Raw genomic sequence first — 15,139 nt, 5'->3', positions numbered from 1 at the left:
TTACATGCACTTGTTAATTTTTTTTAACCATTGAGAGAATGGTAAACAAAGAGAAACAAGTGCATATACTAGACATATGAAAAAAATATATACTATCATTAGAAATAACAATATGTAAAAGTACATTGTTCAGGATTTACTTTCTCCCCAAAATTCTGAAATCTCATCCGTGGACGAGTTGTCCAGGGTTGCAGTTTTGTGGGCGAGTTGTCCCAGAATTGATGTCTCCATCACCTGTACAGACTATGTAGTCTCTCCAGATCGTGGTCCATGTTGCAGTAACATCTATGACGATTCCCCATTCAACAACGATTATTCTGCTGCATTCGTCTCCTTATTTTTTTTTTCTCAAAGTGTAATTGTTAGCCATATAAATATGAATTGTTTGTGATACTTGAAAAGGGAGGAAGTCTTGCTTCGGTCACTTCTTGCACCATTGTTGTAAACCTGTGTTAAGTAAACAAACTAAACAAAAGCTAAACTGAACATGTCTGAGGGAAGAAATGAACTGACTATAAGAACTCACTTCCATCAATTCAAAACAAAAGATCGACACACTATGAATGTATTCCAATATTAAAAGAGAAATTTGATGTTATACTGTGAACACAACCAACTTAATTCCTTAAACAATAATACAACTTTTTTTTCCTTGTTTATTTTCTTATGTTGAACCTCGAAATGATCACGTTGACAATGTTTTTTCCTGTCAATAATAAAAGTTTAAAGTAATAATCTGAATGAGCTCTCCCTACAGCTGATGTCAGAAACGAGCTGGCTGCGCTCTGCTTCCGCCTCCATCAGTGTGTTTGCTGCTCCTACAAAATCATCACTTTACCACAAAGTGCTCATCAGCAGTGGAAGGTTTGTGCTCGGACTCTGTGGAAAAGCGTGTGCTGAAGCTGTAAAGTGTGTTTTGGTGGCTAATTACTGCGTGTGAAAGTATTTTCTTGTAGAAAAGAGAGGCACAAGTCGCTGAGCAGCGCTGAGTTCCGGGCTGAATGTGTGACTTTTGAAGGCTCCAGTAAGGAACTGCAGAGATCCTGAGGAGTGAATGTGAGCTGAACATGAAGAGACAGCAGTCCGCTGTGGGCTCCTTCAGTTTCAGTCTGCAGCGATGCTCACAAAGTCATTTGAAACTCTTTTTTCTCCGCACAGAAAACACAAGTGACACCGTTCAGCCTGCACACAGGAGCCGGGAACTGAGTTGAGTCTCCACGGTTCTCATGGTGTGTTTAAGTCCCGCCTGCTGCTCGGAGATTTTCATCTGCGCTCGAACTCTCGTTGATTGTCGACTAGAAATCTCAGCTTGTTATTCAGAAGAATGGCAGAAGTCGCTCCAGCCGCCGCTGCCGCTCCGGCAAAGCCGAAGGCCGCCAAGAAGAAGTCCGTCCCGAAGAAGGCCGGCCCCAGCGTGAGCGAGCTCATCGTGAAAGCTGTGGCCGCTTCCAAGGAGCGGAGCGGCGTGTCGCTGGCCGCCCTCAAGAAGAATCTGGCTGCCGAAGGCTACGATGTGGACAAGAACAAGGCCCGCATCAAGACCGCCGTCAAGAGCCTGGTGGCCAAGGGGACTCTGGACCAGACCAAGGGGACCGGGGCCTCCGGCTCCTTCAAGATGAGCAAGAAGCCCGACACCAAGGTCGTCAAGCCCGCAAAGAAAGCGGCTCCTAAAGCCAAGAAGCCCGCCGCCAAGAAAGCTGTAGCAGCTAAAAAGCCCAAGGCAGCAGCCAAGAAGACAGCAGCTGCTAAGAAGTCTCCCAAGAAGGCCGCGAAACCCGCAGCGGCCAAGAAACCAGCAGCTAAGAGCCCCAAGAGCCCCAAGAAGGTGGTGAAGAAGAAGGCCCCCGCAGCAAAGAAAGCACCTGCAGCCAAGAAAGCCCCTGCAAAGAAGGCTGCTAAACCCAAAGCCAAGAAGACGGCAGCCAAGAAGAAGTGAGCTCTCACTCCAACCAACACTCAGCAAAGGCTCTTCTAAGAGCCACCACAGCTTCAGTAAAGAGATCAGTCCTGAATATCAGCACCTTGTTCACACTACAATGTCAACACTGCACATTGTCCCCATACACCTGTCTGTCCAGAGGACATCCTTTAATAATCTGACTGACATTGTTGGAACTTGTTCTAGCCACTTACTACACCTGCAGCTCAATATGCTATTTTCACTCATTAGTTCATCATTACATTAGTCTGAACTAATATAAGATGTAGGGTAATGAATGACTTGACTAATAAGTGGAAGTTCCACTGTTGCACATGAAGTAATAGGGGAATTAATTACTTTTCAAGATCAATTCAGACTTTGTTATATAGCACAGCTGTACAATGAAATGTATAACTTATTTTTTACAGGATAAGAATAAATGTACATAGAAACCCACCCATCTGCCCTCTCCTGCAAACAAGCATTTTAAAGATGGTTTACTTAAAAGGAAAGTCTTGAGCCTGCTTTTCAAAACATGAACATTGTGTGCAACAATGTCAACACTGCACATTGTCCCGTACACCTCTTCAGAGGACTGACCACCTAAACAAATTTGTTTTAGTTGCTGAGGGAGTTCAATTCAGACTGTATAGCACAGGTACAATGAAATAGCACATTTCTATTAAAACAAATGTACAGTGAAACCCTCCCATCCGCCCTCCATCTGCATAACATGAGTATATGCAGTATAGTAGTATTGAACCTGTTTATAAAAACGAACAATGTCTGGCAGGCTGATTCATAAACGTGGTGGGTAGCTGAAGAGCAGCCTCAATGAGATATTTTAACCTTTGAGTTTGTGCTTAGGACATGAAGGGTGGAAGTTTTTATTTACAAAAGACCTAGTGCAAATTTGAATAAGTTTGCAGTTTAAAGCCAAATCAATATTTTTTTTCAACAATTTGCACAATTCCTTTTTTTTTTTTTTCTTTTAAACACAAAACAGACAGTGGAGCATTTCACTCCCTGCAATGGGATCATTTTGCACATAACTTTCCTGAAGTAAAAACAACGTGTCTATAAAAGATTTTTCACTTTAGTCCAGTTTAGTTTGTTCATCACACAGCAGCAGCTTGCAGCAGAGGGAGAGCTGCTCTTACTTTACGCGGCACCTTCAACTGACTGTCCTCCAATCAACAGCTCAGTCTCAGCTGGGGCTTCTCCTCGTGACGCTGCTGACCAATCAGACTGAGTGACGTCACGGTGTCCCAGCTGGTCTCACTGCTTAAGAGCAGCGAGTCTCCGCTCTGACTCCACTTGTCTTTACACAGAGAAAGCAGAAAGAATGGCTCGTACCAAGCAGACCGCCCGTAAATCTACTGGAGGCAAAGCTCCCAGGAAGCAGCTGGCCACCAAGGCTGCCCGCAAGAGCGCCCCGGCCACCGGCGGGGTGAAGAAGCCTCACCGTTACAGGCCCGGTACCGTGGCTCTCCGAGAGATCCGTCGCTACCAGAAATCCACCGAGCTGCTGATCCGCAAGCTGCCCTTCCAGCGCCTGGTGCGAGAGATCGCTCAGGACTTCAAGACCGACCTGCGCTTCCAGAGCTCTGCTGTCATGGCTCTGCAGGAGGCCAGCGAGGCTTACCTGGTGGGCCTGTTCGAGGACACCAACCTGTGCGCCATCCACGCCAAGAGGGTCACCATCATGCCCAAAGACATCCAGCTGGCCCGCCGCATCCGTGGAGAGAGAGCTTAAAGCTTAAAGCTTCAGTCTGCTGCTCGGAAAATAAACCACAACGGCTCTTTTAAGAGCCTCCACACTACTTCAGAGAGCTGCTTCCTCGATTGATATAACTATTCCTCTCTTCCGTTCCTCTATAACCAAACTGTATGAAACTTATTTCCACCTTGTCCACTGGGAGGCAGCTATCCCACAATCTTCTTTCCTCGTACTGGAAGCAGACATTTGTGGAAGGCAGTTTTCTGAACTGACTTTAACATAAATACAATCTGAGACACTAATGCTCCTGCTCATTAACTATTTTAGAAAACTTGAAATACAAGACTTGCATAGCAGTTTCATGGTTTCTTAATATTTAGCAAATTTCCTTTATTGAAACGTTAACATAGGATTTTAATCCAAGCATTTAAAGGTCCCTTTATGCACATAAACTCATAAAATTCATCAGCTTGCTGTTCTATAGATAATTTGATCTGCAGTAGAGAAGAAATGCTTGAGAGTAAATTTGCAGTTGTATTCTCACCTATTCTGACATAACCTTCCAAATTATTCTGTTCACTTTAGAACATTTTTTCTATTTTAAATATAATATATATATATATATTATAAAAATTAGGACGTGAATTTTCTGCGCATTTTTCTGGTCTGGTGTTTTTCCCATTTTTCTAATCAATCAATCATCTGAGGATCACCTCACTGTTTTATTAAAACCTTTGCACAAATCCTGCCTGAATTTATTGTAATCCTGCTCACATTGCCTCTCGGCTGAATGAATTATATTTCAATTTGTGTAATCGAACACGACCACTTCCAACAACTGGTGCGTAGAATAAGGAATAAGGAAAACGTCTCCATGACAACAAGAAAATCCTCCTACCATGAGATGAGCTGGACCAATCACCACTGAGCGACAGCACAGTGTTATTTACATGCAAAATCTATAAGAACAGTCTCTCTTACGTCATTGTCATATTGTTAGCTGAAAAGTATCGGAGGATCAAGATGCCTGAACCCGCTAAGTCTGCGCCCAAGAAGGGCTCCAAGAAAGCCGTGAGCAAGACCACCGGCAAAGGAGGCAAGAAGAGGAGAAAGACCAGGAAGGAGAGTTACGCCATCTACGTGTACAAGGTGCTGAAGCAGGTCCACCCCGACACCGGCATCTCGTCCAAGGCCATGAGCATCATGAACTCGTTCGTCAACGACATCTTTGAGCGCATCGCCTCTGAGGCGTCTCGTCTGGCTCACTACAACAAGCGCTCCACCATCACTTCCAGGGAGATCCAGACCGCCGTGCGTCTCCTGCTGCCCGGTGAGCTGGCCAAGCACGCTGTGTCTGAGGGCACCAAGGCCGTCACCAAGTACACCAGCTCCAAGTAAACAGCTCTGCTGATCCAAACCCAACGGCTCTTCTAAGAGCCACCCACTTCATCTAAGAGATTCTTTTTTTGACTGTTCGAAAAGTATAGGTCGTTCATCAACCCGTAGTCATTTGATACAGATTCCAGACCTATACGTCTTAATGCCTATAAGTAATGTTTATTTATTCGAGTCAAGCAGCATAAATGAATCCTGAGGGTGAGCGCAGTCACTCGCCAAATGTTTATCAGGCTGACCGCCTGAAGGACGAAGCTGCTTTATTAATTTGATCTATTTACATTCAAAGCATTAAGCCACTTTCAATACGCGTGACTTAAGTTCTTCATCTGAAACATGTCACTGAGGAAAGGAGACATGCACAAACATGTTGGGCAACAAATACAATTTGACAACACGACAAACTGCTGTATTTAAAGTTCTTAATCCTTGGTATATATGACAGGAGTGGCTTTAAAATTATTTACAACATTGCACTAAGTGAGAGTCTACTCGCAATAAAGTAGGACGCATAAAACATTGATATACAAGGACACGGGTAAACGACTACATATTAGACTAATAAATGTAACCTGAGGCTAGAAAATGTCTTTGAAGATGAAGGTTCGAGATGAAGAATTATCTTTTGTCTTTATTTTATCTTGTGAAGATAGTTCTGTTTAAGGGAGCTTCTTTTACTCGGATCAACTTTGAATCCATGTTTAAATGGTGTGATTTATTTAAAAAAAATTAAGTTATAATCTGTATTTAAAAACACGTGGATTATGTTAAAATATGGTTTGAGTCATGTGATCTGAAATATTCTTTTATTTTTATTTTAACTGGCTCTACTATTGTCTGTTTGACCAGAGTCAGACCCTGATCAAACCCCCTCCTCAGTAAGAGCTGGTGATTGGAGGAAAGTGGATTCAAAGTGTCTGACGCCGAGCACGTGTGACGCTGCTGGAAGCTGCTTCTCTCATTGGTGCGTCGCGGACTGGCTCGCGCTCTGCCCTATATAAGACAGACTTTGTCTGCTCTCAGCCACAGTTTCGCTGAGCTTCTACTCAACCAAGACTCCGAGAAAATGAGCGGCAGAGGAAAGACCGGCGGCAAAGCCAGAGCGAAGGCCAAGACCCGCTCGTCCCGTGCAGGACTCCAGTTCCCGGTGGGTCGTGTCCACAGGCTGCTGCGTAAAGGAAACTACGCTCAGCGTGTGGGAGCCGGCGCTCCCGTGTACCTGGCGGCGGTGCTGGAGTACCTGACCGCTGAGATCCTGGAGCTGGCTGGAAACGCTGCCCGCGACAACAAGAAGACCAGAATCATCCCCCGTCACCTGCAGCTGGCGGTGCGCAACGACGAGGAGCTCAACAAGCTGCTGGGTGGAGTGACCATCGCTCAGGGCGGCGTGCTGCCCAACATCCAGGCTGTGCTGCTGCCCAAGAAGACCGAAAAGGCGACCAAGGCCAAGTAAACACGGACATTGACCAACAAAAAACAACGGCTCTTTTAAGAGCCACGCATGTCTCACGAAGAGCAACAAATTCCTCTTCTGAATATAGTAGCTATTTAATCACCTCGTGGCTTTACTCACCACTGTGAGGTTATTGATATTACTCATCCAGTCCTAAAACTGACTCGTGGGTTAGACTTTTATCCAAGTGAACCGGGTTTCTGGGTTGCGCATCATTTCCACTCTAGTCCCGTTCAGCTGAACTGCGTCACGAAGAACTGGAAGCTTTTGTTATTGGTATTGATGGTAAAATGCTCAAACGTCTGAGGGAATTAAGTACACAAGTTGATATTGGCACTGGTTTCTTTCTTTCGAATGTGTTTTTCAGGCTTATTTGACCGAGGAACTAGATGCAATCGTTGAACATAATACCAGTTATCCAGAATGGCAAATACACAGTACATTTTTGTGATTTCCTCCAAATCAGATTTTCTTTGCACACATTTCCAAAACCGCTTTACTAGCATTGTGTCCAAATGTTTAAACTACTTGATATGGAACTGTTAAATGCGACACAGTATATGCTGCAGTTGTACAGTATTTTAACATGTATTCATTTGTATTTCTACAAGCATTGCAAAAAAAACTTTATTCACTACCTCACTTAGACTGGGTTTTGAGAAAGAGCGCTTCCTACTGGCATTGATTACGGGTAATGTGTGGAAATCGACTGTCTTCTTCCTCTTAAAAGATTCAGCAGTGACCTTGCTAAGACTATAGACTCTGCTTTATTAAGGTGTTCTCTTTAATTCTCTCAATTGTCCAGTTTCATCCACAAAATCTTACTTTTGTTGAAGGATTCCCAAGTTTTTACTTGAGGGACCCACATTTTCACCATTGTAAACCCAGGCGATCCTCCAACATGCGAATAATCCCGAAAAAGTTTAAGGTAATATATGTACATTTCCAACGATAGTCTGACCAATCAGAGGGCCCCTACACACGCCCCTTGGCTGCAGCCTAGGTCGGCCTATGTATTAATCTGAGCCTGTTCGTGACAGAAAGTGACGGTGTGCAATGACGAGCAAGGGCGCACAGCAGTGTGGAACAATATTGGAGACCCGTGACTAATGATTTGTGAAGATTTGCCACTGTTTTGTGCCATTAATTGTAATAATGGTAACAGTTCATGATGGTGCACGACGCCAGTCAAATCTGTGATCCTCAGTCACAAGTTGAGATTTGTGGCATTCGTGACTTGTCATGTGTAAACACAGTGTTAGTGAAGGAGTCCATCGTGACCTCAAATTCTAGCGTCTTCTGTTTTGTTCCAGTTGTTTGTTCTGACAAAGTGACAAGAATACAACAATAATGCATTGTCATGTGAAACGTTGCACTTTGATGGTGTTGATTCTCTTGATGTCCACCAGGAGGCAGCGGCCCAATTACTTTCCGCTCTTTCCCACAACACAACGCCACACCACAGAGGAATTTGGTCACGTGTTTATGACTCTGTCTTCTCCTACGTCCTCAGATGTGATGTATATAGGCGTGTCAGAGCGGTATTGAGGTCATTCTGAATTCTAACAGCGAAAAGTAACAATGAGCGGCAGAGGAAAGGGAGGCAAAGGACTCGGCAAAGGAGGCGCTAAGCGTCACCGTAAAGTTCTCCGTGATAACATCCAGGGAATCACCAAGCCCGCTATCCGCCGTCTGGCTCGCCGTGGCGGAGTCAAGCGGATCTCCGGTCTCATCTACGAGGAGACCCGCGGTGTGTTGAAGGTCTTCCTGGAGAACGTCATCCGTGATGCCGTCACCTACACCGAGCACGCCAAGAGGAAGACCGTGACCGCCATGGATGTGGTGTATGCTCTCAAGAGGCAGGGACGTACTCTGTACGGCTTCGGAGGTTAAACCGCTGCAGCGTCCTCACAACAACCAAAGGCCCTTTTCAGGGCCAACCACTCATCTGTAGAGCTCATTTTATACTTATTGAATGTGCAACCACTATCTGATACATTTAATCTCCGCTTTATTATATTGAATGTGCGAAATATTACATTTCCTTTTACTCTGCTATGATTTGGAAGGTAAGTTTTCAATACATATGTTTCACTGAACGTTCATAAACTATGCTAAACATATAGCTTGATCTGTGATGTCTTGAAGTGTGACCTGTCAATACCAGTCAGCTCTATGCAGCAGTATGGGCAATGAACGACTGTTCAGTTTAGTGTCCCACATTGTTGATGAACTAATGTAGAATGTCAATACATGACAATTGTATTAAATCTGTTTACACTGCAGTGAAATTTGTGACACCCATGTATAACAAAAACATACTCAGAAATGCTGTTTTCTTTAAGTTTATTTCGGGCATGTGGGCACCAATGAAATGACTCAAACCATAACAAAAATCACATAAAACAAACATAAAAAGCCAAATTTGAGTGGTTCAGTAAATACTGCCCAACTATAACCAAAAAGGAGTAGGATGAAGCCTAAGCTTATTTACTCCTCAATAAATAATTTTATACATATGTACATACAGTACATTTATAAACACATACATTAATACACATGCACATACCTACATATACAAATTAACAAGAAAAATAATAAATATATATATATATAATGTATAAATAATATTAAATAAATCTTTTTTTTGCACCCGTGTCACAGCCTGTCCTCCTCATTATACTTAGTGAAAACCATTGTTTTGTATTGTTTTTTGAACTGGGTTGTGCTTGGACACTGCCTGTGTTCAGCCTCCAATCCATTCCCCGAACTCACTCACATATTGAAGAGCAAAATGATTTTAGAGTTGTGCAAAATCTGAGATGTTTTAGCTTTAAGTTCCCTCTCCAGTTATAACCCCTGTCTCTGCTAAAAAACAGGTTTTGAATATTTGTTGGAAGTTGGTCGTTTATTGCTTTATACATTATTTGTGCAGTTTTAAATTGTACCAGGTCAGTGAATTTTATTATTTTTGATTTGAAGAAGAGTGAATTTGTGTGGTCTGTATACCAGTTTTATGAATTATTCTTATCGCTCTTTTTTATAAAATTGTTAGCGGTTGTAATGAACATTTATAAATGTTTCACCAAAACCCTGTACAGCAATGTAGATATGATAACACTAGTGAACAGTATAATATGTGGAGTGATTTGTGGTCCCGAATGTTTTTTACTTTATTGATTACCGAGAGGCTTCTTGATATTTTGTTTTGAATATGTTTTATGTGATATTTCCAATTTATTTCATCATCAATTATAACACAAAGAACTTTACTTTTGTGAACCCTCTCAATTTCCACACCATCTACCTTTAACTGTGCATATGTATCAAATACCATGAATTTAGTTTTATTAAAGTTCATTGATATTTCATTTATGTTAAATCACTTTTTTAGTTTGCACATTTCACCACTGATTGTTCTCAATAGCGTCTGTAAACCTCCCCCTGAACAGAAAATATCTGTTTGCAAAATGAAGTAAATTTATTACTTTTGATATGTTGGTAATGTCATTTATATATAGCAGAAATAGTTTTGGACCCAAAACTGACCCCTGGGGAACCCCACAAGCAATGTCCAAATACGATGATGAGTGCTGTCCTAGTTTCACAGATTGTTTTCTGTCCATGAAGCAACTTTTCACCCAGTGCAATACCACACCCCTGATCCCATACCGTTCTAACTTGGTGATTAATATGTCATGGTTTATTGTATCAAAAGCTTTTTTGAGGTTGATGAATACACCTATTGCATACTGTTTATGATCTATAGCATTTGTAATTTCCTCAATTGATTCTGTTAATGTCAGTGATGTGGAACTGTTTGATCAAAATCCATATTGACTGTCAGAAAGTATTTTATGTTTGTCTAGGAATTTATCTAATCTGTTCAAATGCAAGTACTTATACACTGCTAATTCTGAAAAAAAAATAATAATAAATTCATGTTATATCCATTTTTTCCTCTGTGACATGTGAAAATATATATATCATGAAGTGCAAGTCACAAGCAATCTGACAGTTTGTTTGATAAGATAGCAGGTGAGGAGGAATCAACATCACAGGACCTTGCACTAGCCAGAGCCATAGGCCACATTTCCACCACACAAAAATGCAGGGATGGAACGGAGCGGTATGGAGCAGTATGGAGCAGTATGGCAAAGCGTAACCACAGCTAAATCTGTTGCGCATTTCCTCTGCAGAAAGTACGATTAAAATGTAAGCGGGGCTGAGAGCTCCGCAGATATGTGACATTGCAACAGTAATCTCAGCCGGGGCGGCTGATCTGGACCTTTTGAATTATCTGTTGTTGTTTAAATCTTCCACTTTACACTAGAAGTTAACTTTTTTTTATTTTGCAGCCACAGAGCTGCAGCTGCAACTTCCATGTTGGTTTCGGAGAGAGCGAAGTGCACAAAGCTGGTTGGCTCCGGTGCTTCGGAGCGAGACGTGACACGGCGGCGTCCCCGGCGACGTGACAGCTGCAACCTCTGTGTTGGTTCCAAGCGAGCAAACATGAAGTGACACCGTAGCGCAAAGCCGGTCAGCACCGGTGTCGTGCCGCTGGATGTGACAGCCACAACTTCCGAATTGGGGCAGAGACAAGACACCGGTCTTGGGCTCGGGGCTCGGAGCAGCTTCGGCAACCCGGCGCACCGTGTGTGGACGTGGCCTGAGTCTGATTGTCACGCTGCATTACGTCACACACACCAGCATGTTCTGGAACTCGGAGAACCTGAGCTCCATGGGGGCCCGCAGCGGCCCACGCAATGGAGCACCGGCCAGCGACACGATGAGCGGACTCGGTAGTGCATCGGTTACGGCCGTAGCATCAGCTCTCGAGTCCCGGTCTCCGCCCCTGCCTTGTGTCTGCTCTTTCATGAAGGTCGCGCAGCAAAAAACAAACAAAGAAACAAAAAAACCAACAGTGCAAAGCTGAATATGTTAACAACAGAGGAGTCATACAGCCAACAAATTAAAATATTGAGGGCAATCAGCAAACGGCTCCTCAAAACCAGACCCGTTCTGTTGTCCTGAGAACCCCAATGGAAGGGTGACGGAAAAGCGTCATCCTTTGGAGCGGTTATTTCCAGATATTCCGAAATTCTTGAGGTGGAAACCCGAACCATACCACTCCATTCCTGCACTTTTTGTGCAGTGGAAATGGGGCTATGGAGACAATATATGGAAATGCCTCATTGACTGGCACCAACCACTGGAAATCGCAGCACAACGCCACCTTAAATAGGGCACCCTGTTCCTCTAGTGCATTTACACAGGAGGCAGGCATAGTCCTCCTGTAAAAATCGTCACTCTCTAAATTTTCCTACAAAAATCTGATCGTTAATGCTGATGATATGGCATATTAATAAATGTTGCCATTTAGAAACACAGCGAGAGCAAGAGAGAGATGGCCCTTATGTACACACCAATAGCACAAGCATGTCTTCATATTTATGATTTTGTGTGCAGTGAGTATGTTAAATTCACTAACTATTTCAGGCACACACACACGTGTATGTGTCCACTGGTTGGCTCTCTTCAGTTTTCGTGAACAAAGCAAAGACAAAATTACTCACTCTGTTAACTCCCATTGACTCTGGTGATACCGGAGAGTGAGCTGACCCATCAAATAGGGCGGCGACACTGGCTCACTCCCCAGCACAGATGAGGCATCTATCCATGTCTGTGGTGGGAGCTGCCATCCAGTTAGAGACATATCTTAGAGAGACGACAAATGCTAAGTTAAAACCCTCTACAATACTGAGGGGCTCAGAGTGTAATATTGGATGTTAGTACATGACTATTGTTTTCAATCAGTGTTTGCACCGCAGAAACCTGTGACACCTATGTACAAGAAAAACATACTGCGAAATGTTGTTCAAACTTGTGAAAAGACACAAATTTCAGTGTATTGCAAGTACAGAGTATAAAGTCTGTTATTTATATTATTAAAATAAATTAATTTGTGAAAAATGTGGTATCAATGCATCCCCAGCTTCATTGCATCTTTTTCCTCAGACATTTGACAATGTTTATGATGTATGCAACATTTAAATCAAGAATTGGTCATACTATTAATTTTATAAGATCAATGCGTATCACGCAACTACAAATATGGGAGTCAGATAATAAGGAATCTCTTCAGATTAATTGTGTGGCTCTTAAAAGAGCCGTTGGGTTTTACGCAGCAGAGCTGTTTACTTGGAGCTGGTGTACTTGGTGACGGCCTTGGTGCCCTCAGACACAGCGTGCTTGGCCAGCTCACCGGGCAGCAGGAGACGCACGGCGGTCTGGATCTCCCTGGAAGAGATGGTGGAGCGCTTGTTGTAGTGAGCCAGACGAGACGCTTCGGAGGCGATGCGCTCAAAGATGTCGTTGACGAACGAGTTCATGATGCTCATGGCCTTGGACGAGATGCCGGTGTCGGGGTGGACCTGCTTCAGCACCTTGTACACGTAGATGGCGTAGCTCTCCTTCCTGGGCTTTCTCCTCTTCTTGCCTCCTTTAGTGGCGGTCTTGCTCACGGCTTTCTTGGAGCCCTTCTTGGGCGCAGGCTTGGCTGGATCAGGCATCTTGATTCTTGACAGATATTTACAAGGTTTACGGAGGGCCGAAGGAGTCCTTCTTATAGAGGCTGCATGCAGATTATGCTGTGCTGTTCCCTGTCAGCGATTGGTTCAAATACTCCTGGTTGAAGGGGGTGGGGGTCGTATTTTGTGGGACTGACCGTTAGACTGCCCACCAACTCCAATCATGTGTACAAGAAGCGGGAAAAATAAGGATACATCGAATGAAACATTGAAGAAAATAAAGTGTATGTATGTGAAGCAGTACAAGGCCAGAAGGCTTTTGAAGTCAAGAGTTAGCTGGGATCTGAGTTGGGGCCTAACTGTGTTCACTTGTTCAAAAAACACATCTAAGGAGATGAGCTCAGATAAAGAGAATGTATTCCATTCACATGATGAGGGAAGCCCTTCAAACCCATGAGTGATCAACTTTGACAAGTCAACAGACTATTGGCTAGTGGGTGCAGTTTATTTGCTGCTGTGATTTATGTTTGAATGTGCTCAAGTTCAGTAAACCATTTTATAGTATTACATATGTGCAGATGTTCTTAGTCCATGCTTTACCAACCCTTCTTGAGACATTTATTTCGGGAACAGGCATTATTCCAAAGTACTTCTACTGTATAGAAGAGATTTGGTTGTTGCCGACTGTCAGTCATAGAAAATGACATGTACCATTGATTCATTCAAAAACACAGAACAAGCGCTTTTAAGATTGAGTGGTCGGCCCTAAAAAGGGCCTTTGGTTGTTGTAAGGATGCTGCAGCAGCTTAACCTCCGAAGCCGTACAGAGTACGTCCCTGCCTCTTGAGAGCATACACCACATCCATGGCGGTCACGGTCTTCCTCTTGGCGTGCTCGGTGTAGGTGACGGCATCACGGATGACGTTCTCCAGGAAGACCTTCAACACACCGCGGGTCTCCTCGTAGATGAGACCGGAGATCCGCTTCACTCCACCGCGGCGAGCCAGACGGCGGATAGCGGGCTTGGTGATTCCCTGGATGTTATCACGGAGAACTTTACGGTGACGCTTAGCGCCTCCTTTGCCGAGTCCTTTACCTCCCTTTCCTCTGCCGCTCATTTTCGCTTCTTACAGTAGAACTACTGAATGAGCTGACTGTGGCGCTGACACGCAGTTATTTATCACATCTGAGGACGTAGGAGAACACATAGAGTGCGGGGGGGGGGGGGGGGGGGGTTGTTCTTCTTTGTTGTTTCTTATTGGTCAAGAACGATTTGGTACACGATCACCACTAACTGACCGACAGCGGTACAACAAGGATAAAATATGAGACATTGAAGTGAGACGATATGCGTTCATGCTGTCTCTCAGATAAAAAGTTGTATATGTATGTATCAGGGTCGGCTGGTGATACATTTCTTAGGTGGGGCTCTTCATTAATATTTGATTTCAGCCCATGTTAACTTAATTAAATTACTGTGCATTTATAAACCACAGTCCAACATTCTTGCCTTTTTTATATTGAGAGAGGCCTCCAGCAATGAAACATTATAGTTCATTGAAAAAGCTTGTGAATAGAGAGCACTTATTAAGACTCTTATATTAACATACACTGACTTTAAGCCAATCACCAAGCAGGTCTGGCAAAAGGCGATTTAAAAAGTACTCTGACATGAAATTATGCTGATTGTTTGATTGTATGTCAGTCACTCTTGTGTTAATCAGTAATTGGTGACATCGCTACTAAGCCCGGCCTCCTCAGGGCGTCTTTCCTCAGGGCCCCAGGTTGCTCAAACACACACAGACTCCCAGGCCCCGTTTACACCCGTTAACGAATCAGAGTGTAGCCGCAAAACCTTCTTCATTTTTGGGGGGTCCGTTTACACGGCACCACTTTGCGGATGCAAGTTTTTAATCCGGCTCCCAAGGTGGAAAGATTCTTTCACGGCGCAAATCCCTCCTGCGGAGACTGATGGAGGCAACAGAGCCTGTTACTGCGCATGCATATCTCTCCCCACCCTCCTGCTCATTCAGGATGTTGGACATGCGGATGTCGGGTGCTCTACATTTTCCTCACGTTTATAGTGTGTTGTTCTCTGCACATGGGTCTGTGTATTTTCT

The 15,139-nt window shown here is 43.8% G+C and overlaps 7 protein-coding genes across 7 annotated transcripts; 5 read left to right on the top strand and 2 right to left on the bottom strand.

The window, feature by feature from the left end:
- Nucleotides 1–1,324: 1,324 nt before the first annotated feature.
- Nucleotides 1,325–1,936, top strand: LOC308109996 (histone H1-like; the record flags this gene model as incomplete). The annotated part of the gene is made up of 1 exon (XM_080463980.1): nt 1,325–1,936. One exon carries the CDS (start codon nt 1,325–1,327, stop codon nt 1,934–1,936), a length of 612 nt encoding a protein of 203 aa, XP_080320106.1.
- A 1,330-nt stretch (nt 1,937–3,266) lies between these two features.
- LOC308110291 (histone H3.2) lies at nt 3,267–3,677 on the top strand (the record flags this gene model as incomplete). Its single annotated transcript, XM_080464500.1, has 1 exon — nt 3,267–3,677. One exon carries the CDS (start codon nt 3,267–3,269, stop codon nt 3,675–3,677), a length of 411 nt encoding a protein of 136 aa, XP_080320626.1.
- A 987-nt stretch (nt 3,678–4,664) lies between these two features.
- LOC308109406 (histone H2B 1/2-like) lies at nt 4,665–5,039 on the top strand (the record flags this gene model as incomplete). The annotated part of the gene is made up of 1 exon (XM_080462943.1): nt 4,665–5,039. One exon carries the CDS (start codon nt 4,665–4,667, stop codon nt 5,037–5,039), a length of 375 nt encoding a protein of 124 aa, XP_080319069.1.
- A 1,028-nt stretch (nt 5,040–6,067) lies between these two features.
- Nucleotides 6,068–7,230, top strand: LOC308109701 (histone H2A). Its single transcript, XM_080463463.1, has one exon. The coding sequence runs from the start codon at nt 6,103–6,105 to the stop codon at nt 6,487–6,489; it is 387 nt and encodes a 128-aa protein (XP_080319589.1). The 5' UTR covers nt 6,068–6,102; the 3' UTR covers nt 6,490–7,230.
- An 807-nt stretch (nt 7,231–8,037) lies between these two features.
- On the top strand, nt 8,038–11,381 carry LOC308110002 (histone H4). The gene is made up of 2 exons (XM_080463986.1): nt 8,038–8,558; nt 10,848–11,381. The coding sequence occupies exon 1, from the start codon at nt 8,071–8,073 to the stop codon at nt 8,380–8,382; it is 312 nt and encodes a 103-aa protein (XP_080320112.1). The 5' UTR covers nt 8,038–8,070; the 3' UTR covers nt 8,383–8,558; nt 10,848–11,381.
- A 1,305-nt stretch (nt 11,382–12,686) lies between these two features.
- LOC308110001 (histone H2B 1/2-like) lies at nt 12,687–13,061 on the bottom strand (the record flags this gene model as incomplete). Its single annotated transcript, XM_080463985.1, has 1 exon — nt 12,687–13,061. The coding sequence occupies one exon, from the start codon at nt 13,059–13,061 to the stop codon at nt 12,687–12,689; it is 375 nt and encodes a 124-aa protein (XP_080320111.1).
- A 764-nt stretch (nt 13,062–13,825) lies between these two features.
- On the bottom strand, nt 13,826–14,137 carry LOC308110003 (histone H4; the record flags this gene model as incomplete). The annotated part of the gene is made up of 1 exon (XM_080463987.1): nt 13,826–14,137. One exon carries the CDS (start codon nt 14,135–14,137, stop codon nt 13,826–13,828), a length of 312 nt encoding a protein of 103 aa, XP_080320113.1.
- Nucleotides 14,138–15,139: the final 1,002 nt, after the last annotated feature.

This window comes from Lipophrys pholis (assembly GCF_963383615.2).
Source record: "Lipophrys pholis genome assembly, chromosome: 5".
Taxonomy (NCBI): domain Eukaryota; kingdom Metazoa; phylum Chordata; class Actinopteri; order Blenniiformes; family Blenniidae; genus Lipophrys; species Lipophrys pholis.
Note: the sequence above shows the minus strand (reverse complement) of the source record. Positions and strands in the feature narration are given on the sequence as shown.